The following is a 26,477-nucleotide window of genomic DNA, read 5'->3' on the forward strand; positions in this document are numbered from 1 at the left end:
AAACTATTGTGGGCCGTGACTAATCGCTGATGGACCAAAGGGTTGTTGGGCCAGCACGTTTATAAATTCTCTTAGGGCCATGGAACTCGTTTAGATAATTGGGCCGTAACAGTTTGTTAAGGTTTAATTATTTAATGAACTATACCAAATATAACAAAGTGATTCAGTGGTTTAGAGGCATTTGCGTGGAACGAGAGGTTGAGGGTTCGATTCCGGGCGGAAGCACTTTATTCATTTTTGGAACTTTTTCAAGTAAGGTCGTATTATTATTATTACTCTTATTGTTATTATTATTATTATTATTATTATTATTATTATTATTATTATTATTATTAGGTATTATTATAAAAAATATTATTTTCATTATTATTATTAAACTTTCAACTTTATTAAAACCACTACTATTATCATTATTTTTATTATTATTATCATTGTTGTCATTTTATGAATATTAATATTAACTCTATGAAAATTACTATTAATATTAATTTTAAGATTATTATTATTATTATTATTATTATTATTATTATTATTATTATTATTGTTATTATTATTATCATCATCATTATTACTAACATTAAAATAATTATTTTCAACATTATTCGTCTAAAGTATACATAAAATAAATATAGCTAAACTATTAATGAAACATATAACTTACAAAAGTAACAAATAATAATAATAATAATAAATAAATTTTTCATTTACAATTATGTGTATTAATATATATACCTGATATAGATTCGTGAATCCGAGGTCAACCCTATACTTATCCAATGCCGTGATACGTATTTTTACTACAAAATACAATATGGTGAGTTTCATTATTCCCTTTTTATATACATTTTTAGGCTGAGAATACATGCAAATGCTTTATTAACTATTTTTAAATATTTATATGCGTGAGTTATAGTCCCACTTTTAAAATCTAATATTTTTGGGATGAGAATACATGCAGGTTTTATAAATGATTTACAAAATAGACACAAGTACGTGAAACTACATTCTATGGTTGAATTATCGAAATCGAATATGCCCCTTTTTATTAAGTCTGGTAATCTAAGAATTAGGAAACAGAGACCCTAGTTGACGCGAATCCTAAAGATAGATCTATCAGGCCCAACAAGCCCCATCCAAAGTACCGAATGCTTTAGTACTTCGAAATTTATATCATGTCCGAAGGAGGATCCCGGAATGATGGGGATATTCTTATATGCATATTGTTAATGTCGGTTACCAGGTGTTCAATCCATATGAATGATATTTTTGTCTCTATGCATGTGACGTATGTTTATGAGAAATGGAAATATGAAATCTTGTGGTCTATTAAAATTATGAAATGCTTATTTATGATAAACTAATGAACTCACCAACCTTTTGGTTGACACTTTTAAGCATGTTTATTCTCAGGTGTGAAAGAAACCTTCCGCTGTGCATTTTCTCATTTTAAGGACAATACTTGGAGTCGATCATTGCTCTGGAATCAAAGGTTGATGACTTCGTCCGGATGAATTAGGACGGGTCTCTTCACCGAGTATTCCAAGGATGGAATGAAGGGAAGATATATTCCTACCAACTTACAAGTATTTAACGAATTCAGATAGATATACAGGAGATATTTTGCAGCATAAGGAAAAAGGAAGAACGCCTGCATGGTAAAACTTTTAATATACATGATGTAATGATCTAAGAATAAATGCTTTTAGATAGAAGTAATCTTTATTAATTTTGGCTAAATTGGTTGTTTGATGCTGTGATCGTATCTTGTGGTATGGAAATGGTCTCCATCAGTTATCATACGTACGTGGTGAATCTAGATTCTCTGATCATAGACCAGTATACAGTTTATTTTGGGCTGAGGTTGAGTTAGTACATAGCCGTTATAAAAGATCTATGAGCTGTTCTAATTGTACGATTGAAATTGAAGAACTTTTGCTGTACGCAAATGGCTATACAGAACTCTGTTTCATCTAAGATTAACATATCTGATAAAATTTAAAGTATGTGCAAATTGGATAACAGGTTTAGGTTGAAATGAATAATTTGAATAGTTGAGTTATGTTGACCCCAATGCTATTTGTTCATGTTACCTTTTTCTTTATAAATGATAAATGCTTTAGAGATTAACTGTACTCACTGTTGAGATAGGTTCAGGTTGAATCAAGTCATTTTGAAATAATGGACGTTGAATACATTGCAGAGTGGACACAACAGATATGAAGGGGAAGGCGTTGAAGAAAGTTAAAGATCACTAAGGGGTTGAAGATCACGATGAATTTTAAAACATTCATCGTGTGTAATGAAATCAAAAAATAAAATATTATATCTTTAAATGTATATATAGATTAAGAAATTCATCTTTGTGTAATGCTGTCAATTTATAAATGGATTTACATATGAAAAGTCCAAATAAAAGATTCAATGAAATTTAAAACATTCATCGTGTTGTGTTTAATGTTATGAAAAAATAAATTTATTAATCTATGAAATTTCAAATACGAAGTACACTGAAATTTTAAATCATTAATCGAGTACAATGTTATCGAAAACAATAATATGTTTAAAAGTATAGCGTAATCAAAAAAATTTAAAACATTCAGCGTGTGTAATATTATCGATTTATAGACTTATTAATATATTCATCTGTGAAAAGTTTATATAAAAAAGTACAATGAGATTTAAAAGATTCACCGCGTGTAATGTTATCGAAAAATTAAATGTAATATGTTTTAAATGTGAATCATTGTTAAAATTAAGACAATCATCGTGTGTAAATGAATTTATTAATGAACAATCCAAAACAATATAATGAAATTTAAAACATTCATCGTGTGTAATGGAATCGAAAAATAAAATATTTTATCTTTAAATGTAAATATAGATTAAGACATTCATCTTGTGTAATGCTGTCAATTTATAAATGGATTTACATATGAAAAGTCCAAATAAAAGATTCAATGAAATTTAAAACATTCATCGTGTTGTGTTTAATGTTATGAAAAAAATAAATTTATTAATCTATGAAATTTTAAATACGAAGTACACTGAAATTTTAAATCATTAATTGAGTTTAATGTTATCAAAAAAATTAATACGTTTAAAAGTATAGTGTTATCGAAAAAATTTAAAACATTCATCGTGTGTAATATTATCGATTTACAGACTTATTAATATATTCATTTATGAAAAGTTTATGTAAAAAAAGTACAATGAGATTTAAAAGATTCACCGCGTGTAATGTTATCGTAAAATTAAATGTAATATGTTTTAAATGTGAATCATCACTAAAATTAAGACAATCATCGTGTGTAAATGAATTTATCAATGAACAGTCCAAAACAATATAATGAAATTTAAAACATTCATCGTGTGTAATGAAATCAAAAAATAAAATATTATATCTTTAAATGTAAATATAGATTAAGACATTCATCTTGTGTAATGATATCAATTTATAAATGGATTTACATATGAATAGTCCAAATAAAAGATTCAATGAAATTTATAACATTCATCGTGTTGTGTTTAATGTTATGATAAAATAAATTTATTAATCTATGAAATTTCAAATACGAAGTACACTAAAATTTTAAATCATTAATCGAGTATAATGTTATCGAAAACAATAATATGTTTAAAAGTATAGTGTTATCGAAAAAATTTAAAACATTCATCGTGTGTAATATTATCGATTTATAGACTTATTAATATATTCATCTACGAAAAGTTTATATAAAGAAGTACAATGAGATTTAAAAGATTCACCGCGTGTAATGTTATCAAAAAATTAAATGTAATGAATCATTGTTAAAATTAAGACAATCATTGTGTGTAAATGAATTTATCGATGAACAGTCCAAAACAATATAATGAAATTTAAAACATTCATCATGTGTAATGCAATCGAAAAGTAAAATATTATATCTTTAAATGTAAATGGATTCAATTATGAAAATTCAATAGATATAAAATGAAATTTAAAACATTAACCAGGTAATATGGAACATTTAAATGTAAATAACCATTAAAACTAAAACATTCATCATAAGTAATGTTTTCAAAAACTATATAGAACTTTTAAATGTGAATAATTATTAAAATAAAAACATTTATCTTGTGTAATATTATTGAAAAATATACTTACTAATATACGCAAAATAGAAAGTACATTGAAATTTAAATAATCATCGAGTGTAATGTTATCGAAAATCAAATGATAAAGAAAAAAGAATGAAACTTTTACAACTACTTTACCAAAAAAAAAAAAAAAAACAATCCAAGTCTTAAAAGAAGCAAAACAATGAACAAATAAAGCTGTACTTTCTCAATTCTCACAAACAACAAACTGAAAATGCAAAAGCTCTTATCACTTGGTGTGAATAACTCATAGTTTACAAATCAAAATGGGTTACAGAAAAAACCAAAAGAAAAGTTTAACTCCTTTTGACCAGCCATGAACTCCAAAGCTAAACTGCATTTGTACCCCTTTACAACCTACCTCCAATAAATTGCATTTGAACTCTTTTACAGTTACCTCAAATTATATGCCTCATGTACTTTGGCCTCATTACAGCTGTGATTTTACTCTTTAAACAAGCAGACCCAATCAACAACTACACAATGAGACTCATTATAAGCTGCAAATCAATAATTTTTCGCCTGCTACTTGAGCTGTTATTATTCAACAGATGCAAAAATGTATCTGAATGCATGTTTTGAAAGATAATGTAACTTTTTGTGGTAACATTCATCCCATACTAGCCCTACAAATCCTTCATATTACTGTGATTCCCGCTGTATACCTAAGTCGTGCGTATACATAGAGGTGGTACTCTTGTATGCTTTTAAAATCGACTGATATATATGACTTTGAGCCTGTTACAACTATAAAAACTCAGTTAGCATGCTGCTTCTAAATCTAACACTAATTAATCTATAATGTAATACATAGTAATAGACACAATAGTAAACCAAGACATGTAGTAGGTAGTTATGTACGCAAAATACTTTCATAATAATCGTCTTCAGTAGAAATATACTCCGTAATACCCTAATCATCAACATACTATAAATAATCATCATTATCATATCCATATTCACAGAACTTACCTAAATAATCATAATTATCCTATCAAACTGAAAGTTATAATTTTTAGGGCTAGATAACGATAAATGAAAACAGTATAAAAATTAATGAATTAGTGAAGATGCATACCTTTGAAGGATTTGTAGAAGGAAAAGAAGAATTAATATTTGCATCTTCTTCACAATCATCATCATTTGAATTAGAAAATCTTCATATATCATCCAAATTGAAGATGTCATTGTCTACGAGTAATGAATTCGACAGCTTAAATTGAAGATGGAGAAGACGGCGAGATAATTGTGCGGTGGCGAAGGTTGATATCGAATGTTGGTGGAGGTTAATTAGTGGTTGTAGTCGTATAGAATTGAAACTGAAATCAAACATGTGAAACTCGATTAGATGATGAAACTGAATAAATTGACGAGCAAAATAGAATAAAGAAAAAAGCGAAATTAAACAAAGAACATAAATAATCAGGAAAAGTCAAAACTACCCTTAGCACCCTAAAATTATTGAGACGTGAAGAAGATAATTAAACCAGGGAAGGAGGTAGAATCACGGCTAGGACATATGTTGTGCTGCTTCTTGTGTTCCCATTCCCCTTCATGAGTTTGAACGAGTTTGACCGAGTTTAACTTGAGTTTGACCATGTTTGACCGAATACTTTGCGAGTAGTCCCATTTTTGCAAAAAAAACAAGTGCTCTGCCAAGTAATTCCTGAGTTCTGCAACATTGGTTCTAAAGTAACTATTTTAATGGAATGCAAAAATGCTCGAATGTTGCATATAACCATAGTAAGCACGCTGACCTGCAATTTCTTAGCACCACTTCTCTAAGTTTCTCAAGACGTCTGTCAACCACGGCAAGATGAAACCCCTAAAAAAGTCACTATTATTAAGAATATAATTACAAAAAGCTATAAGAAAGCAATAACAGATCACTAACTTTATTAAAAAGAACTGTAAAATTTTTACATACTTCAGTTCGAGAAACATGAGTCATTGCAGTCCTGGATATATGTTGTACTCGTTCAAACTCATTAGGGCAACCATTAACTCTTACTACTATGGATTCATTGAATGGGAGACCAACCTGAAATCACAATAATATTCATCACCCTGTTAATACAATAGACCATTAACAAATGTACTGTAAAAAGAAAACAAAGTCTATCAGTAGGTTATGCAACAGTTCATAATAGGTTATGTAGAATTGGGCTTTATTAAATTGGATAAAAGTACTTTTTGTCCATGTATTTTTTTTTTATCAAATTGTATTAAATAAAAGTATGAAAAAGTGCCTATATTTCAAATATGTAATAAAATGTTTTGTGAGGTATCATCATCAATAAATTTTGAGTAACTTTTAACCCCTTCAACCATTTTACCAATTTCAAACCATGAGTTTGAACGAGTTAATACTAGTTTGACCGAGTGGTTGACAAAAATAACTAAAATTGAGCAGGGGCAGGGTGGTGACTTGTTAGGAGTCTAATGAATGTCAGAAAATAGAAATGGCCACTGATAATCAAGTTCATAAACAACATAGTTTTGGGTAAGCCGCAACTCATGTTCATGTTTCATGTCCTACTATGGTCCTTTTAAAAGATAGATCCACCTGCAACTTAGCATTACTAAACAATAACTCTATCAATACAAACATACAAATGTTAACCGATTTAATCATATAAATCATCAGCATAGTAGTTCTATCATAACTCACGTACATGTGTTTAACTCTCATATGATAACAAGCAAGCATTGACATTGAATAATTCTGATTGATAAACTTATTCATTTATCGTCTGAATATAAATATTGAATCCATCATCATATACAAGTATCTACAATGAAGCAAGTTACTTTAATGTCCGTGTAGTCTCACAAAACCCAATAAAATAACAAGATCCAAGTTAATGCCGTCAAGTTGGCTTTTAAACCAGCAACTTCTCTTCCTTTGGTCTACACTTCCAGATGAATAAATAATAATTTCTTAAGTTTTTATTGTATAATCTACTAGATGAAATCTCTTGTATATTCAGAGCTATGAACTACATTACATCAAACACCTCATATGCATTTCCTTACTCACCAAAACCTCTCCACCGTGTCTCATTAATTTTATTAAACACTAATGAATCTATTAGCTCCCAATTAATTACAACACAAACAGATGTAAAGTACATGAATCTAAAATCGAAAAAGAAAATCTAATAGATAATCAACAAAAAACATATTACTTGTGTAATTTTCGTAAACTGAAACTAAACTAAGTACATAAAAAGAAAATCGTTTAGAAACCTAATTAGGAAGCAATTAACTAATGCAGATTTCATTAAACTTCAATCAAATTTCACAAACATAAGAAAGCGGAATGAATATAAGCTATAAACAGGGAATCAGATCAAAATAAAAATAATATATTAAAGCAATTACACATAAACTAACATTCCATCTTCATAGCAACAAAACGATTACGAATTTTCTGGATCCAAACGCAATTAAACGTTATACAATACACACACAAATTAAACCTAAAATTTTCAAATTTAACAATTACGAAACCGTAATATGAAACCTGATAGATTTTGTATGTCTCAATTTCATAAGCGAAACACGTACTCATAATTGCGCATTGATGACGAACGAACAAAACCCTAATTTAATGATAATATCAGTTAATGATTCAGGAAAAAAGGAAACAAAAATGAAATTATGTAAAGAATATAAGTAATTATGAAATGACAAAATTACCCTAACAATAGAAATAAAGGATAGGGGGAGGAAGCTGGAACAAAAGAGGGAGATGGGATATTACGGGCTGTTGGATCAAAAACCAAGGGTGGGATCATGAGCTTCCCCCTTCCCTCCTAAAAACCACTTCCCTCTTGATTATACTCGTATATATATATATATATATATATATATATATATATATATATATATATATATATATATATATATATATATATATATATATATAGCTCTAAAATAATGATGTCATCATTAAGCTAATTACTCTTTAATTTTCATAATGATGATGTCATAATTATATATTAATTTAATTAGAAAAATAATACGAAATCTTTTATAAAAGGAAATACTAATCTCTCCTAAATTGTAATTTTAATTTTTAAAAAAAAATTTAAAAGGCATAATTATTACTAATAATTATTCTTATTATTAAAAATATAAATACTCAATTTTGAGCAAACTTTATTATTATTATTATTTACTTTTAATAAAATAATTATAATTATATTATTAATATTCAAATATGGATTCTTTTTACGAAATTAATTACGTTACATATGTATGCGAAAATACATGTCTCTATATATTTGTAAAAACAACGACAAGTTTCTTAGTCAAACGGGTCATTAAAATAAATAACTTACACATTTACATTCACTTAATACCTAAAACATGTCATTAAATTGTTTCGTTTAAACAAACCCGTAATTTCACGGGTCATTTCACTAGTATATATATAGGATTCTATCTTTGCACTAAATATAATATTGAAACAATTCTATTTATAGGATTCTATAAAATCAAGCAAGGAAAGCATAAATATATCCTATATTCTTTGCACTAAATATCTACAATATTTTTTTATTTAAATTGTTTACGACGAGACTCAAACTCACAACTTTAAAATTAAGAAGTTACCATCGATCACGCTAAAATATAAACCCCAAGTTAAATATCTACAACTTTTGAAATTTAAATACCTACAATTTATGAAACCTCATAGGATTGAGCCTTCTTTGATGGTGGATCGTTAGGTGGTTTATTTCATCCTCGTTAGCGGCGTTTTCTTCAAATTGGTATTATGACATGGCATTAGAGATTTCAAGTTTTGAAAGTTAATCGACCCTGCTACAATATGTGCTATTTGGTGGGTGAGAAATAGAGCTCTGCTATGTTCTTCGACATATTAAAGACATTGTACTTGACTACTACTGCACAATTATGTTTCGGTCATTAATTATATGTTTGGGAGACTACTCCGTGGATATCAATCAAAGACCATTAGTCGATAATAACTATTAGCTTACCGGACCCTTTTCAAGTAAATGTTAGTAGCTTTGTTCATCAGTTTAGTTTGCTTGTTCTAATATTGTTTCATCATCCTTCATCTGTCTTATGATTCAATTCATTATCTACTATATAATATTTCTTGTTTCTCAGGAAAAAATAAATTCTTGTTACTCAGGAAAAAAATTTATTTGAGATTTAATTATAGGTATTTATTTTATTTTTATGGTACATAAAATAAAAATACAGTATATAATTTAAGATTTTATTTTATTTTTACGGTACATGAAAAATGTAATTAAAAATGGGAAAGTTAATATTTGGACAGAATAATAAGGTCCTCCGTATGCTCTTCGCCTGTACTACCTTTGCTTATTATAGAACCATCTACACACATTACACACCGACTACTATTAACATTAACATTAACATTAGTACGTGAATCATAATCCTCATTTCATAAATTAGGGTTTATTTATATCTTTCATTTGTGATTTTATCATCATCAATAAATTAAATCAATCAATCACTAAACAATAATGGAATCGCTCTGCTTTCACGATGGCAACATCACCGATTTCATTGATGCTCGAACATTAAATGTTCGCTCCGTAAGTAATCTATTAATCCACTCTGTAGCCTTAATTTGTTTTGCTATTGTGATCGCTATAATTTTGTGTTTTGTTATGTTTAGTGGTGAAATGAGGTATTTGACTGAAATGAAATTTAATTTTGATTTTTTGTGGCTTATAACTTTGTGTATATAGTTGTTTCGTTGTTTATAATTTAGACTTTGTATTATGTGTTTGATTAGGTTTGTATGAAGTGATACGTGTAGTTATTGCTAATAAGCCGTTGATTTATCAAAATTTGTTCTTCTTATATTACAATAATTGCAAAATGTGTTCATGCTAATTTGCCAATATAACATGTATTTTGATTGCTATATTACTTTAGGAAGTAACTTTCGCAGGGACAGAGCCGGGATTTTTGTGATAGAAGGTCACTGAATCATGGTCTAGATTATCATTTAAGAACATAAATATAAATATGTTTACCGAAAGAGCGTGATTAGCAACCTAAGAGAGGAAATTAACAGATATAGTGGCTGAAAAGAACTAATTAGCTCGATAATTAGGCAAATCAGTGAATTCAGTTGCACAAGTTAGACACAGTAAAGTTGTTAAGTGAAATTATTAGAGACTTCAGCGGGTGCTGTTGACATGGTTCGTCGAAGGATGCTGTCGTCCCTGAACCCTCATTTAGCCGTAATGTGAAATATTCGAAGTTTAGGAATCGTACATGTAAGAAAACTACTCTTTAGGAAAAGCATATGTATTGATCCTTGTGGGATCATTGTAGTACAAGTTTTGGCAAGTTTAATGTTTTATCACTAAAAAAGAGGTGAACACAGTGCACATATTCTCTTTGTTTCTACAAGGATATTAGGAGGTGATCGTTTTTATAATTTTCTCTATGTAATGGATTGACTCTACAATCCAATAGCTGTGACCCGTTGAATACATACAATTGAAAAGTGTATTAATGTTTAGGTGGTGACCATCATTGTAATACTATGAAATCTTAGTAAAGGATTAGAACAGTACATGAAAATGAGAATAAAGGGAAAGTTAGTTTGTTTTATAGTTAGGTTCGAGTAAAATGTGCCACTTACTTGAGACTTATCAGGAGGGGGAGATTAGGGATCTCCTTATTGGTATACCGCTCAAATGTTAAACCCATGTAACTGACTAGTCTTTTGGTTTGTTAAATTTATGTAATTAACAAGGTTGTAAAAGTCACTAGTCGGAGATTAATCGGACGGGACCTTGTACGCACTAATGGCCCAAGTCGGGGATTAATAGAGAATTAGTCGGATGGACTTTGACCAGACCAACTAAATCTGGCCATTAACCAATTTTGACCCGCTGACTCCGACGTTGATTTCGGTCAAGTAGGGATGGCCTGTTTCTCAAATTGATTAATCGGGGATTAGTCCTGGTTTTTACAACCATGGTAACTGACTTGTCTTTACGAATAATTATGAATTTTTATACTTCTACTCCATTAACTTACTTTAACCCCATATATTAATGTCGCTGAACGTTATGTCTTAGAGGTTTTTCATAATTTTTTTCATTATGCTCATGTTTCGCCTTGCTTACCTGATATCATTAATGTCTTTCGGCACTGATGAATTTTTATAAGTTTTAAATTTTATTATGTGGTACTACAGGATATAAATCACAGTCTGCAATTTCATTCGTCTCTCATTAGAAGGCTTTCTCTAGAAAAGGAACTGGAGGTCTGTACTATACTTTCGAACTTCTTTATATCTTGCTTTTTAAATAATATTATACTAATGTCAACACGTACCAGCATCGGCTGATTTCAAGTTCTATATGTTTAGTTCCAACGGAGAGAAAGGAACATGGTGGGATATATTAAAGTCTCAGAAATAATAACAGTTGCCTATTTTATTATTGTTCTTTTCATATTTAATGTGAGTCATTTATTATTTTTATAAAAATTTTAGGGACATCAAGGATGTGTAAATACTATTGCGTGGAACTCAACTGGTTCACTTTTGATATCTGGATCTGATGATACTCATGTATGGCTTCTTGCACTAACTTAGTACATCTTAAATTATTTTATACTTGTTTGAGATTACATTCTGCAAATGTGACCATTGTATAATTGTTCCCGTCAATGGCTTACACATTCAAATATCAAGTCAAAAGCTTAAAGTAATATAGTTCTATTTTGCTGTAGGTTAATATTTGGAGGTTCGATAAGCGCAGGCTCTTGCATTCTATCGATAGTGGTCATACTGCAAACATATTTTGTACCAAATTTGTCCCTGAAACGTCTGACGAGTTGGTTGTATCTGGAGCTGCTGATGCTGATGTAATCCTCTGTCATTACCCGATACTGCTTCATTAGCATGTTGTTCTAATAATTACTAAAATTGGAAATCATGGTTCTAGGTTCGGCTATTTAATTTGTCTCGCTTAGGTGGTAATGAAGCCGAAGGTAGCACTTTAAATCCATCAGCACTTTTCCAATGCCACACCAGGAGAGTTAAAAAGCTAGCTGTAAGATACATTTTGTTCCTTATTCATAATGTATGCTTCTATATTGATATCAGTTTCTTTTTAGCATTGCTTTTTATGATTCCAAATGGTTGAATTCACTAGATTAAGTAATGTATTCTATAGTTATCCCATCCTCTTTGTTTGTCTAAGCGTTTCACTTGCATCTTTTTGATAACTCTCGTTTGTTGCAGGTTGAACCTGGGAATCCGAATGTGGTATGGAGTGCCAGCGAGGACGGGACTTTGAGACAACACGATTTCCGGGAGATCACTACTTGTCCTCCTGCTGGATGTTCTCAACGTGAATGTCGTAATGTATTAGTAAGTATGAACTTTATAATATATGTGATAATGTGATAATCTTCTTAATTTATCTGAATAACATTATGGAAAGATATCGTTTATAATCATATGTTACTGGAGACCTTAGACGTGCTTCCTTGGGGTCTTGAGCCTAGATCTGTAATTAATGATCTGCCAGAAACCCTAAATTATATACTATCTTTTAATAAATGACACTTTGCATGAACTTATCTTGGGCGTATAGATGTTAAAAGCTTACTTCTGAATCTATCATCTTTTGAAATTAATGTTGTCAGTTGATACATCAACATTAATCTGTTTACTGGGAATTACAGTTCGAACATCAATTCTATGATTGCACTGTTACTGGAGATAATAGTTAAGACATCTTTAGCATTCTAGATAGAGATACAGGATGAACCGTAACAGATTAACAATTCTAGTGTAGTAGATGTTTGTGATAAGTTTGAATTAATTCAAACAAATTAGTGATCACTACGAGATAAGCTCTGTCAGGGAAAAGCACATCACGTCAACCAGCCACTTAAGCAAGAATCTAACGAGGGTTGCAACTTAAATTCTTTTGCAAAAGAAACTTATAAAAGAGTGAACTGCTGCTTAGCTAAACTGCTCATATAAATAGTACATACATTAAGATTGTTATGAATCTTCCAAATTAATACTAATTGGAGAAGATCACAAGCTAATTTGACGAACACCCAAGATTAAGAATAAGTGTTGGATGAAACTAACAATTGAATTAATCGAATGATTATTGAATAATCGATTGATTCAGAGTATTACATAGATAGAGGAAGAAGAAAGGTGTTTACAAACACATACAAGTCTAAGCTAATCACTAATGAAACTAAAGCAGCTACATATACTATGAACCAGTCGAACATTCATAACAGATCGTAACAGAATGCATGTGCAGCTCATTTGGACCTCATGTGCCTCGCACGTGTACCATTCAAACCCATAACAAAGATAAACAAGCTACTTAAGAGTACAAGAACTACAAATCTTATGTAAATAATACAATCACTTTACTGGGGTTCTATGCTTTTAACAAATTAAGAACCTAAAAGGTGAACTACATATGTAATTATTCAATATGCCCAAGTAGATACAACCAATTCTGTTTATTTAAGTTATCTTTCAGCACTTTATTATAAATTATATTATTAATTATTAATATTAAATTATCAAATGCCAATTTTGGTTGGTGTTATTTAAAGAAGCTACTTCTCTAGAAGATGAAATTACTGGGAGATGAGACAAGACTACACAAATTTCAGCATAGAAACTTGGAGATCTTACATATTTGAGATTTGATCCTATTTGTTTAACATGTAATATGACTAAATATCTTTTGTGGCTAGACATCTTTGTTCTTCTAGAAAGTTGTTATTGTCCGTACAACTGGTCTTCTATGTGAATGTCTTTCAACGTCTCTTTAGTTTTGCTTTCACATACAAGTCAATGGGCGAGTTCTAGCGTCTAGGGTCTCATTGAAACCTCCAAGGTGACACTCATGACATGCACACTCTGAAATGAATTTTTAAATTGTATTGTTTTTTTCTTTTATCTTAAGCTTTGAAGATGAACTTATCTCATTTTATATGTATTAACACCTGTTTAGTGTATGATTACAGCTTGACTTACGATGTGGAGCAAAGAAATCATTATCTGACCCGCCCAGACAGCCACTTGTGCTGAAATCATGTGACATCAGCAGCACCAGGCCTCATTTGCTTCTTGTTGGTGGGAGGTACTTTTGTCACTCTTATTACATACAGCCCATTTCATGCCCCTAATTTTCTCATCTGATTTTATTATGCAAATGCTTGCAGTGATGCATTTGCCCGTTTATATGATAGACGCATGCTTCCACCACTATCTTCCTGCCGCCAAAAGTTACCGCCACCTCCATGTGTTAACTACTTCTGCCCTATCCATCTTTCTGACCGTGTTAGTTCATTCTCAATATCTGTATAATGATGTAATACTTGACTTGATGTAGGAAGAACAAAAAGAAAACTAACTGCAAGTAGTTATGATGTTGATCATGCTAATAAATTCATCATTTATATTTACGGTATTCATTCATATTATCCAGTAGATGGCGACTTCTGAACTTCGAATGCTTTTTACTCTGTCAATATGTTTTCAGGGGAGGCAAGGTTTGCACCTAACTCATGTTACTTTTAGTCCGAATGGTGAAGAGATTCTTCTTAATTATAGTGGAGAGCATGTGTATCTAATGGATCTAAATCCTGGTATATAAAGGACTATTCTTGTAGTATCTTATATTAGTGTGTATTTTAATTTAATATTTCATAAATGGATAGTTTTCTTATTGACATATAAGCAGGTAACTCTTTTCTAAGTGTTAAACCATGAGTCAAGAATGTTACATGGTATTGACTTATTGCAATGTTTTGTGGCTTTTTAGCTGACACAAATGCTATGCGGTACAACTCGGATGATGCAATGAAGTTTTTCAATCCATCTGCCATACTGAAGGACGTTCAATCTAAACAACATTTCTCTGATACCTCGAAGCATATACCTTCAAAGTGGAAGCTTGCTTCTAGGGTTTGCATCTACACTATACTACATTTGTTGTGATCATTAGTGACATTGTTTTTGTTTTGTAAAATTTTAACTTGAATCTGATGACTGTCTCACAGCTTGATCAATGCCGAAAGCTGCTTCAGGTTGCAGAAAAGTCCTTAAAAGAGGGAGCCAACTATTATTATGCCATTGAGGCTTGCAATGATGTTTTGCATGGTCATGGTCAGATTGTGCATCCTCTGATGCATGAATGTTTGTGTTTACGGGCTGCGTTGCTCCTCAAGGTTTTCCCAAACCTTATTTTTATGTAACCGACATGTCAAATTTAACTCTATATCTGACATTTGTTAATGTTGTTTAGAGGAATTGGAAAAATGATGCTCATATGGCTATAAGAGATTGCTGTAGAGCTTTGGAATTTGAGCCTTCGTCGTTTAGAGCCCTCAATTGTATGGCTGAAGCTTTATTGCAGGTATATCTAATTGCACTGCTTACAATACTTGGGATCATGCACTTACTAATAATAACCGTATAGAGGAATTTTGCTCTTTCTGGGCACACAACTTTATTCATTTGAGGAATAATTTTGTCAGTAACGAGTAGAGGTTAGAAAACCAATAAATTCCAAGCAGAAATTGCAGAATTCAACCATTAAGCTTCATGTTGGATGAAATATCTGGGGGCCTGGATTTTAAATTATATATTCGATAAGGAATGATTCTTATTTGGGTTTTGAGAGACCTGTCAAATAATACATTATTTGGCTTGAATATTGGATTTGTGTATGAACACCTAAACTTAGATTATGAACATATTTTCGTTTTCATACGTGTTTGTATTAAACTCTAGATTAAGGAGAGAATAAATTAGTTAAAGAGGATGGTTTTTTTTTGGTTTTTAAGTATCTTTTTGTTTATTGTTTTCTAATCATTGAGTGATGAAGATGGATGTGGAAGAAAAAGAGGGTATTTTTGGTTGTTTTCTGATGTTACAAGAAACTAACAACCAGGGAGAATGGTGGCTTATTGTGTGGGAAATTCTATATACATGATGTTTCCAACTTGAAAGTGTTTGAAAATAGTGGACGAAAGGTGTTTCTAACTTGCCTATTAGCTATTGAAATTCTTTTTCCATGTTTACTAGTCCTAGAATTTGGGTATTAGCTATTGAAATTCTTTTTCCATGTTTACTAGTCCTAGAATTTGGGTATACACAAGGTTCAATGAATTGTATTACCTTATTGTTGAAGCGATAAAACAATTTTAAAACCAACCTATGAAGTATATGTATACCTTATATTAGTATATAATTTATAGACGTAATCGGTCTTTTAGTATAATACAATCTACTCTAATCAATAGTAATATAAAATAAAATAATATTTTATTAATTAAAAATAAATATTGTATTCTAATTGGTTAATTGGATTTCAATTTGAAATTGAAGTGAAAAACCTTTTTACTATAGTAAAATTAAAATTATTATCGTTATATACTTAAAAATAAAATAAAAAAATATATGAATTCTGATTTATCAAGTATGGGAAATATGAGTCTTGATCAAGAATGTTCTAATTACAAATGCAATGAAAAATATTACATGACCTGGAGGATATGCTTTACCGTCATTTCTAAATGTTTGATGTATATTTGCCAAGCAGTTAGGTAAACACAAAGAAGCTATGGATTTTGCCATTGCTGCTCAGTTTACAGCTCCATCTGATCCTGAAGCAGCTGAGATGGTGGAGGACTTAAAGAAGCGGATTTCAGGTTAGTAAACATCACTAATTTTCTCTTTAACTAATCTGACAGTTTGGAACACCAGATATGTACACAGAAATACACACATATAGAAAGAAATTGAATGTTAGTTATCCCGGGGAAAAACGAAATTATGTTAATCAGATTTAGATAAAACTGATGAATCACGGTGGCATTTCTTGTGTCAAAATTGGCTTTTAGTGTATTTAAAAGTTCTACTAGCAGTTGTAGGATTGCACATTGCAGATAACAAACTCAGTTGCTTCCTGAAATTCATCGTACACAAACACTCCTTGCCGCTAATATCTTTCAACACAGCATTTACTCATGAGTCATGATGATATAATTTGTGGCCAAGTTGTTTATGTACTGTGTATACATACCTATGTTGCTCTAACCATTACAAGATGGTCTAGTTGTTGCATCTGGATATCCTACAACAGCTTTCGGGTTCAAACTATACCTGGCAATTGAGACCCACTCTCTCAAATTTGGGTCAAATGGGTCAAGCTTTCGGGTCAAATGGGTCTTGAAAAAAATTAGGCCTGACAATGTAAACCAAAACTTAAAAAGGTCCATTGAGTTTTTCTTCAACCTATTGAGTCTTAATCTCATCATATTCGTGAAGTTTAAAACCCCCAGTGATTTAAATTTTGCAATTCACTATGTGTTTGTACGCTAATTCCTTACAATGTCCTACTCCAACTCATGCTTGTGTTAAATGCCATGACTCGTTTGACATTTATAGAATGCGGTTCATTATTTCACTCCGAATGTTTGCTTTTTCAGTTGTTTTTTTACGTTTGATTGCGTGAATAATTGATAGATAAAACTGAAGCTGAAGTCTCAAAAAAGGCAAAAGGAGGATCTCCTAGTTTAGGAAATCGGTCAGATGCGAGTAACGATACTTCACAACATATGTCTGAAAGAGAAGACTCTGATTATGATGAGGAGCTTGAAGTTGATTTTGAAACTTCAATATCAGGTGATGAAAGCCATGAACTTGAATCCGACAATTTTCAGCCCAGTTTGAATGTCCGTATACACAGAAAAAGAGGTTTTAATTCGCATACAACTGATTTATACGGATCTCCTAATTCATCTTCTCATAGTGAAAAAATTACTCATCAGGTTTTGTGTTTTCTCTCTCTAGCTCTTGTTTATGATTCAACTGTTTTTTTTTTTTACTGATTTGATGATATAATTTATTGGTTTGTATATTACTGCTTGTAATGCAGAATGAGAGGGCAATAGATATGAAGCAAAGATATGTTGGTCATTGTAATGTAGGGACAGACATCAAACAAGCCAGTTTCCTTGGACAAAAAGGTTATAAAATATTTCATCTCTTCACATTTGTGTAATTTTGACTGTGTTATATATATATATGATATTATGATGTATATTCATATTCATTGTTATGCTTCATCTGATCAATTATCGTTCTCTGATAATCAGAAACCATGACAGATTTTTTTATGGTTCAAAATTGTTATATAAAGTTGCAAAATGGGTGCTTCTAGCACGCTGCGTAAGTGGTTGATGCGGGTAGTTATTGGTACCCGTTAAAGCGGGTTGGATCAAAACACGACACCATTTTATACTTTTGCAAAAGTAGGGTCTCAAATATGCATTCAAAATTTATATTCTGTTAATGGTTATCTAAGTTATGAATAAATTTTTAGGATGTTTCATTCATTTAAGATATACTTCTTAAGTATATAATATTCACATTTTATGCTGGCAGGCGAGTACATTGCAAGTGGAAGTGATGATGGGAGATTGTTTATTTGGGAAAAGAGCACTGGTAGACTAATAAAGATGCTTATGGGGGATGAAGCTGGTATGTATTTTCAGTCTTTAACACTTTTCTCCGAAATCCTCTCTCATGTTGGCTAATGCTTTGTTATCTTTACAGTTGTGAACTGTGTGCAAGGGCACCCTTTTGATTCCGTTGTAGCTACTAGTGGGATCGATAATACCATCAAGGTATGCAGTGTTTATACAGAGTAAGATGCACAGTGGGCGGGCGGTGCATATTGAGTAACGGGTCAAAATTGGTGATTTTGCTGCTCTTTGGGTTGCGTTGGCCCATAACACTTTTTTTCTTCCCAAATTTAATAACTCTGTTGCGAGTATATTATCGTGTGTGTGTGTGTGTGTGTGTGTGTATTAATATCTCTACTTTGTTAATATGATTTAATTTATGAGGTTTTATGCATCAAATAGTGAACTTTGGGAGATGGTTTTATCTATTTTAATATTGGCTCATTCATATAGATAGTCATATACATGAATATAATGGTTCACTATTTGACAAATGGATATAATGTTCTCAGATCTGGACCCCGCGTGTTTCTGTTCCATCCATTGTTGCTGGAGGAACAGTTGGACCCGAACCTGCTGACATTGTAGATGCAATGGAAGGAAATCAGCGAAGATTATCACATAACCGTGAATCGTTATTGTAAGTGTTCAGTATTTTCTTGCTAGTTGCTACCATAGTTTCTTTATCTTTGCAAAGATTGCTAGCGTCATAGTTAAAGTTCAGCGGATTCGATGCCCACCTAGTCTGAGTCGAGTCAACATAAGCCTACCAAGAAGCAACTTGATACCTGACTTGGAATAACAGATGGCTCGAATGTTGACTTGCACTTTCATGACTTGAATAGGTTAACTTGAGTTGTAGCTCAGACGATGTGGAAATCAGGAAATTTTCAAGCTTTCTTTATTTATTAATCTCTGTATTCATCTCCACTTTATGGATTTATTCTAATCCATCCATCTCAAGTTATGTTTTATTTTTTATTTTTTCTTCATGCTAGTGCTCTGACTCTGAGTTTATTACTTTATTTCGTATGAATTGAGTTTGGTTATCCCTTAGGCCTCAAATCTTTAAATTTAAGTTTTGATTGCGCTTGGCTCGCAATGCGAGTCGGATACCCAAAAAAAGTGTTAATTGCGTCCGTGGTAAATGGTAATGTATTTTTTTTTTTTTTTTTTTCCTTCTAGATAGGAAGCCAAGAGCAATATACTGGAACTAAAACCCGGTTATTTAACTCACCCTCTCACCTCGTCCTAATTTCATGTTTTTATTTCAGGATGTTAGATACATATTTAATGTAATAGATCATAATAGATATAATGTTTAATGATATAGTCTGAGAGATTTTTATTTAAGAAATATTGAGGTGTTATATTTTCCAGACTTGGGAAACATTACTTTGGTACCGTGTTACTTATAGTTTGTGTTTATGTAGACTCGCATCCGTTGACAACTATGGTAGCATGGTTCCCCTTACAGATCTATTAATTTACTAGAACACGTCTTATGTGAATCTTTGGAAATTGTTAATTTATTAAGTTTTAGATTCTTATATCTGCAGGCCATTCGAAATTTTAGAGGGGTTCCGGATGCATGAATTTCCTGAAGGGTCTTTGCGCCCATTTGAGTGTGTACAGAGCTAGGTTTCACTGAGCATCAAGGTAATAAAAATTATTATATTATTATTAATTGCGTGAACCTTTTCTTTAAGTGCTAGAGATTGAAACTTTTGTCGAATGTCAAAACATATGCAATGTGTCTATAATATCAGGTTTTTATTTAGTGTATTATAGGATTTTGATAATAGCTAATCACTTTAGGATTTTGATAACAGATAATCACTGTCTACCCTCTTACATGATAAACGCTTTCACGTGGGTGAGCAATATGGGCAGGTCAGTAACACAGGTCAAGGTGGGTAATTTGTGCTAAGGGATGGTTTGGGTTTGTGATCTGTAAATAATTTTTTTTTATCATATAATATTACTTTTTAAAAGGTTAGGTAAACAGTTGTTTTGAACAGTGATAGGGGAAAAGTTTCTGTAGTAAAACAAGTTAGGATGCATAATTATGCAAGTATAAAGTGGAAGTTACCCAGTTGTTTTTTGTTTTAACCGGGTATAAAAAAAAAAAAAAACAAACTAAGAATTTTCTCCTATCTTCTATTATTTTAATTCAACTTTCACCGATTTCTGTTGCAAATAAACTTACTTTCCCTATAATGAGCTATTTTTTAACTGCATCTTTTTATAGCTGTTTGAATCTTTAATATACACATAACCCAAATTGCCTCGGTCTGTAAGTATAGGTCGACACGCCACCTTTACATTGATCGGTCTTGTTGTGCATTTTGGCAGGTGGTTTTCGTGAGTAGTCGAAACGTCCTTTGTTTGAGCTGCTGCAGATATCGAGTCGACAACTATTTTGTTATTGGATGTTGGGATCTTAAGTTTATGTTTCTATAGTTTATATTCTTGATCTTTTATATCTTGGCTTTGGTCCATGTTGAGAGTTTTGATTCTCTATGCAACTATAACTTAAAAAGCTTCTACAAATATAAACTTGTGTACACAAAAAAGTTTATAAGCCTGTGTGTAATATTCTTGTCGCATTGCATTTATTTATATAATGCAATTTTCTGTTAAGATTTTGTTTTATTTTATGTCGAGGAATGTAATTCACATAGCTCATCTGTAGAAACAAAGTGAACTTGACTAATAATGTCCGAACCTTTCTTTGATTTCCGAGATGCTTTTTGATAAAAGATCAAGATCTTCGTCTCTCTAATTACTGTCAAAGGTCACTCCCCCTGTATGAAGTGGAATTAGGGGTGTAAAGCTGAGCTACTCGAGTTTGATGCGTTAAAAGCTCGAGCTCGAGTTTTAACGTACATATTTCCAAGCTCATTTATTTTATGAACTCGAGGTTGAACTAATTATATTGAGCTCGAGAGCCTAAACACAAGCTCGTAAGTCTAAACAAGCCTTTGATTTATGTACATCAATTCACAAGTCGATCTCAACCCGAGCTTGAGTTTGTATAACTTCAAACAAGCCAATTTTAAACTTTATATATTAAGCTCGAAATGAGGCGTGTTAATTGATCTTTGAATTCTAAACAAGTTGAGCTCGAACTGACTCGACTTATCTATTACCCGAACGAGTCAATTTTTGAATTTTAAACAATCTTTGCTCGAGCCTGACTCGGCTTCTTCACGTACCTAAGTTAAATATAGTGTTGTGTCTGGGATGACAAGTGTGCAAATAGATTCCAGACAAATAACATCATCTATCAAGAGAAGACTGTGAATCGAGTGCGATTAAATAATACGGAGTAACATCTTGATTGATTATCCATATCGATATTAATGGGTAAATGAGAAAAAAATTCAACTCTTTCTCAACTTCTTTTCAACAACAAAAAGAAATATATGAAGTTCGTAACCGTTCTTTCTAAAAATACGGGTTTAAACCATCTATTCGATATACATACATCTACATTATCAATTCTTCACATACCGCTAAATCATAGACAATATATTTTGCCAAATCCTGAAAAAAGACTTATATGGGTGTCGCTTCAACGAAATAATGTTCCTTTCATCACGTATCGAGGTGATGCTACAAACATAAGTGTTCATAACATATAAGAAAACTAGTCGCTCGGGGGCTCGTCACCCAGGGGTTTACTCACTAGTGAAGACCCAATATGATTGTCGCTAGAGAAGTTTCCTCTCCGAACAAAAAAAAAAAAAAAAAAGGAAATTACGTACAAATTTCATTTGGTTGAAATCAAATGTCATGTAAACTAATGTTAGTTGGGGACAATATTTTGGTCTATGCTTTTGGGAACTTGGGTCATGTTTGTTTTTCACTTAATTGACTTAATACAATAGAACTTAATATGAAAAGTTAGTAAGAGCACTCACTATGGTTCATTACCCACCACCACCAAGCTTACATGACATTCATTATAGGTATAATGCCATAAGCACCAACCCATTATAGGTTTTCATTATAGGTATTCACCATAGATTTAACGATACTTCTTCATCACATGTACACATTTGGTGAGATCCACTAGTAAATTTTATTAACTAAATACCCCACTCATCATATGTACATATATTATTGCATATTGTACAATCCGTTAATGCTTGTTGTAGAAGACTTTGTGTTTATAAATAAGTGTTATTTAAAAAATAGTTTTTTTTTTTGTGTTAGTTAAAATAAATAAGAAAATAAATTAATTAATGACGTGGCAGTTAAGAGGAAGATGTTTTAGCCATGATAAGCAGTGTTTAGTTATAAGATTTTATGGGTTAGTTATAGAATTTGGATGATGATGTGGCGCTGATATGACATGTTAAGAGGATGAATAGTTTAGTTACGATATGGAGTGGCATAAGTGGTGTTTGTTTTTGACTTAATAAATAAGACGCGTCTTAATTAAATATTTCAAAAGAATTGTAAATTTCCATTTTAGTCCTCAGTTTTCAATAACTGCTATTTTAACTACCCACGTATAAGGTTAGTTTAGTAAATTTATTTATTTAGACAATTATTCAGTCAAAAAAACAAACGATAATTATTTATTCGTTACTAAAGTTTTTCAGACATCATATATGTATTCAGACGAGAGAGTACTTAATAAAGAAAAAAAATAAACGGGGCCTTGGTTGGATTTAATTTAATAACCTCAAAAGTAGGGGAGAAATATTTGTTACAGAATCTTGCAATTTGAATTTAGTATTCATCGGCTTTTCTTTTTGTTGAATATAACATGGTCTTGTATCCAATGAATGGGATGTAAATTCTTTGTTTAAGGTAGGCCAGGACTATGAAAGGGGTCAAACATCATCATGAAAAGATGTTAAGAAAATATTACACTGTATACTTGAATGATATCTATAAAACATGTAATTTATTCAAAATTAACACTACATAATTTTCTCACTTAAAAACCTTTATGTTATCAAATTTTAATAGTGTTATTAGTTAAAAATTCAAATTTTTTTCCACTTGATAGCTTATTTTACTGATGAAACATTCTACAAGTGCTAACAAAATAGTACCAACCTTGATATATACTCTTGATATAGATATAGATATAGATATAGATAAATGATATGTTCACTCAAATTTCAAAGAAAACAATTCACACATTGGAGTAGTTGATGAAATGTATCAATGACAATTCACGTTTTTTCTCTTTCTTCTTTCTCTCTATATGCTAGTGGTTGATTTCGTTTGTGTGAACATTTTTTTGTGTAAAAATGTGTGTTTAAAACATTCTCTTGTGTTTTTGCAAAAAAACAATAACATTAAATAGATGCGAAGATCAACAAGTACAACGATATGAAAGGAATCAAAACTGAGACTAAAATGCGACAAATTAACATAACTTAAAGTAAACGATCCCAACAACATGATGGAGACACACTTTGGAAAGATACTATGTCTAACACGTCAATAAAAAAAAGAAACCTATATGCCGATTAGACCAAACCAATAAAATAAAAAACCAGTGCCATCGTTCGGCAGAACACCGAATGCCACAACAAAACAAGAAGCCACAAACAATCACAGGAAACCGACCGGAAAAACCACCAAAAACTAGCTGAAAAACATAACCGACCCCTTTAAATGATCACACCACCACCAAAACTGAGCGAGAAAACATCACCAATTAGAAGGCTACATCAACTTTAGTGTAGTATTTTATTATTTTCAGAGGTAAAATGTTTTTATACTATTCGCCCCATTAATTATTATTTTCACCTTCATATTACGATCTTCTAATTCTGCCACTGCATGGTGCATACATAATATCAAAGATCGATAAGAATAACTTTTTATTAAAGTTACAACTACTTAACCTTATCGAACCTATTTCTAACCATAGAGAATCAAGATAAATTCGAATGCATAAAAGAAGCTGAGATTATTGTTATGTTTTAAGGATTTTATTATGATTATTATATTAAGATAATTGATATCGGCCAAAAAGTCACGTTTTCACCCCTAATATTAAGCCCGAAATTAATAAAGTGTATGATCTTGAATTTTAGCAGCCATGTGCGGCGTACCTGTGCCTAAAAATTTGTTTTGGGCTATTTTTTTATGATTGTAACTTGTGGGTGTTAACTGGAAATGTGCATGAACGGGTTCAAAGCCCCACACCTGATCTGGAAAATTCATTTTTTCACCTCCTTGGGTTGTTGAGAGCTCCCCGTTGTTACTGAGAGAAAGCGTAAGAGAGAGAAAGCTAGATTGTGAAGAAGGTGTTGATTTCTACCTAATTTGGTGTATAGTCTTGGTGTTTCAGCTTCTACGCTTCTCTTTGGCTCATGAGGTAAACCTTAATCCAGATTTTATTGTTTGATTTCCACTTTGAGTTAGGGTTTGAGTGGGTGATTGGTCATAAACTCCATTTCTTGTAAAAATTGGGGGTTTGGGTGTATAATTGGGTGTGTAAACCCTAATTATGGGGGTTTTAGGTCTAATGATGAATTTGGGGGTTTTGGTCCTTGAGTTGAGTGTTTACTTGTTGTTAAACAAGTAATTGTTGGTTTAGATGTTCATAAGAACATGTTGCGGGTCAATTTGGTTGTTTAAGTTGTTTTAGTGTCAATACTAGGTGATAACCCTAAATGGTGTAGTGAGATTTCATAATAAAGGGAATATGCGACATTGATTAAATGTTAAGTATGGTTACCAAGTGCTCAACCACTTAGAATATTTTTATTAAAATGTTTAGGGTTTAGGGTTTAGGTTTAGGGGTTTAGGGTTTTAGAGGTTTAGGGTTTAGGGTTTTAGGGTTTAGGGTTTAGGGTTTAGGGTACTTAGTGTTTTGGTGAAATAAGTACATAAGTACTTGGATTATAGTGTTAATTAGTATTTCAGAGACATAATCACTAGCTATTAGTGAATTTGGGTGTTGTTGACTTGTGTCAATTTGAGTCAAGTGCAATTGGGGTTAAATTGTACTTGTGTAGAATGGTGTTTGAGAAGTGATTAGTGTTTAATCACTATATAACTAGTAATTATGGGGTATTACTTAGATTGGTCTTTTGGGATGTCAAGTACAATATGTGTTAGATTGTACTTGTTATTGCTGGTTATAATTACCACCGGAAGTGGTAATTGAGTTTGTGCTCATTTAGGTGTCTAAAGGGGGGGGGGGGGTAAGCAAGGTGAAATCCTTAGACTAAGGGATGAGTGTGTCAGATTCTCTTATAGAGAATGACTTTTCATGTGTTTTTTTATGCCTATGTAATATATAGGTGATTACTTGCTCGGATGAGTTGACAGAGATCGTGCTTACATGACACTTACGTGCGTTATCGAGGTGAGTACGAGGATATATGTACATGGGCATGGGTCGGAGGTGTGGACTATTAGTTGGATCACACCATATGTGGACTATGAGTTGGACCACGTGTTTTGTGGACTATGAGTTGGACCACACGGGAGGTGGACTATGTGTTGGACCACTAAGACTATGCGTCGGACCACTCGTTAGTAGCAACTAATTGTTGATACGTAGCCCATTCGATGTTTAATGTTATTCTTACTTGTTATGAATAGGTATTGTGTTTGTGTGATTGGTATTCCAAATTTTTATTGTTATGTGCTTATTGTTTAGCGATGATATGTTTATGTTTGTGTAGGTGCAATCTTATACTCACTAAGCATAATCTTACCCTCTCGTTGTTTACCTTTTATAGGTATCAGATGATTCGGCGGAGGTTTCCAGTTGATAGACTAGATGCTTAGGAGTTGCT

At 31.7% G+C, this 26,477-nt stretch overlaps 2 protein-coding genes across 9 annotated transcripts; one reads left to right on the forward strand and one right to left on the reverse strand.

Moving 5' to 3' along the window:
- Positions 1–4,283: 4,283 nt before the first annotated feature.
- LOC139872488 (uncharacterized) lies at positions 4,284–7,746 on the reverse strand. Of its 5 annotated transcripts, none has more exons than XM_071860377.1 (6): positions 7,664–7,746; positions 6,065–6,178; positions 5,895–5,962; positions 5,625–5,810; positions 5,216–5,456; positions 4,284–4,884 (listed from the first exon to the last, which is right to left on the reverse strand). In XM_071860377.1, exons 1-4 carry the CDS (start codon positions 7,709–7,711, stop codon positions 5,690–5,692), a joined length of 351 nt encoding a protein of 116 aa, XP_071716478.1. In that variant the 5' UTR covers positions 7,712–7,746; the 3' UTR covers positions 4,284–4,884; positions 5,216–5,456; positions 5,625–5,689. The 5 variants fall into 5 exon arrangements, with proteins under 5 accessions (XP_071716478.1, XP_071716477.1, XP_071716476.1 ...); XM_071860376.1 differs by having other exon boundaries at positions 5,580–5,810; XM_071860375.1 differs by having other exon boundaries at positions 5,625–5,824.
- A 1,779-nt stretch (positions 7,747–9,525) lies between these two features.
- Positions 9,526–21,336, forward strand: LOC139872024 (protein ALTERED SEED GERMINATION 2). 4 transcript variants are annotated; one of them, XR_011766846.1, is made up of 21 exons: positions 9,526–9,737; positions 11,363–11,431; positions 11,663–11,740; positions 11,902–12,036; positions 12,117–12,224; positions 12,416–12,544; positions 14,185–14,300; positions 14,383–14,500; positions 14,703–14,808; positions 14,985–15,127; positions 15,223–15,390; positions 15,468–15,578; positions 16,767–16,875; positions 17,693–17,997; positions 18,105–18,195; positions 18,614–18,709; positions 18,785–18,855; positions 19,206–19,333; positions 20,237–20,352; positions 20,526–20,586; positions 21,049–21,336. XR_011766846.1 is itself a non-coding variant. In XM_071859810.1 (20 exons), the coding sequence occupies exons 1-19, from the start codon at positions 9,666–9,668 to the stop codon at positions 20,332–20,334; spliced, it is 2,235 nt and encodes a 744-aa protein (XP_071715911.1). In that variant the 5' UTR covers positions 9,527–9,665; the 3' UTR covers positions 20,335–20,352; positions 21,049–21,336. The 4 variants fall into 4 exon arrangements, 1 of the variants encoding a protein (XP_071715911.1); XR_011766845.1 differs by having other exon boundaries at positions 9,527–9,737; positions 20,253–20,352; XR_011766847.1 differs by lacking the exon at positions 20,526–20,586.
- The last annotated feature ends 5,141 nt before the right edge of the window (positions 21,337–26,477 follow it).

Source organism: Rutidosis leptorrhynchoides, chromosome 10 (genome assembly GCF_046630445.1).
Source record: "Rutidosis leptorrhynchoides isolate AG116_Rl617_1_P2 chromosome 10, CSIRO_AGI_Rlap_v1, whole genome shotgun sequence".
Lineage (NCBI taxonomy): Eukaryota > Viridiplantae > Streptophyta > Magnoliopsida > Asterales > Asteraceae > Rutidosis > Rutidosis leptorrhynchoides.

Excerpts from the sequence above, each read along its gene's own strand:
- LOC139872488 (XM_071860375.1), bottom strand. The coding sequence starts at position 7,711 with ATGAGTACGTGTTTCGCTTATGAAATTGAGACATACAAAATCTATCAG. Across the intron at positions 5,825-5,894 it reads GTGGTGCTAAGAAATTGCAG|AACCAATGTTGCAGAACTCA; the intron begins GTCAGCGTGCTT and ends TAGTTACTTTAG. Across the intron at positions 5,457-5,624 it reads TGATTCTACCTCCTTCCCTG|TTTCAATTCTATACGACTAC; the intron begins GTTTAATTATCT and ends GTTTGATTTCAG.
- LOC139872024 (XM_071859810.1), top strand. The coding sequence starts at position 9,666 with ATGGAATCGCTCTGCTTTCACGATGGCAACATCACCGATTTCATTGAT. Across the intron at positions 9,738-11,362 it reads GAACATTAAATGTTCGCTCC|GATATAAATCACAGTCTGCA; the intron begins GTAAGTAATCTA and ends GTGGTACTACAG. Across the intron at positions 14,501-14,702 it reads CTATCCATCTTTCTGACCGT|GGGAGGCAAGGTTTGCACCT; the intron begins GTTAGTTCATTC and ends ATATGTTTTCAG.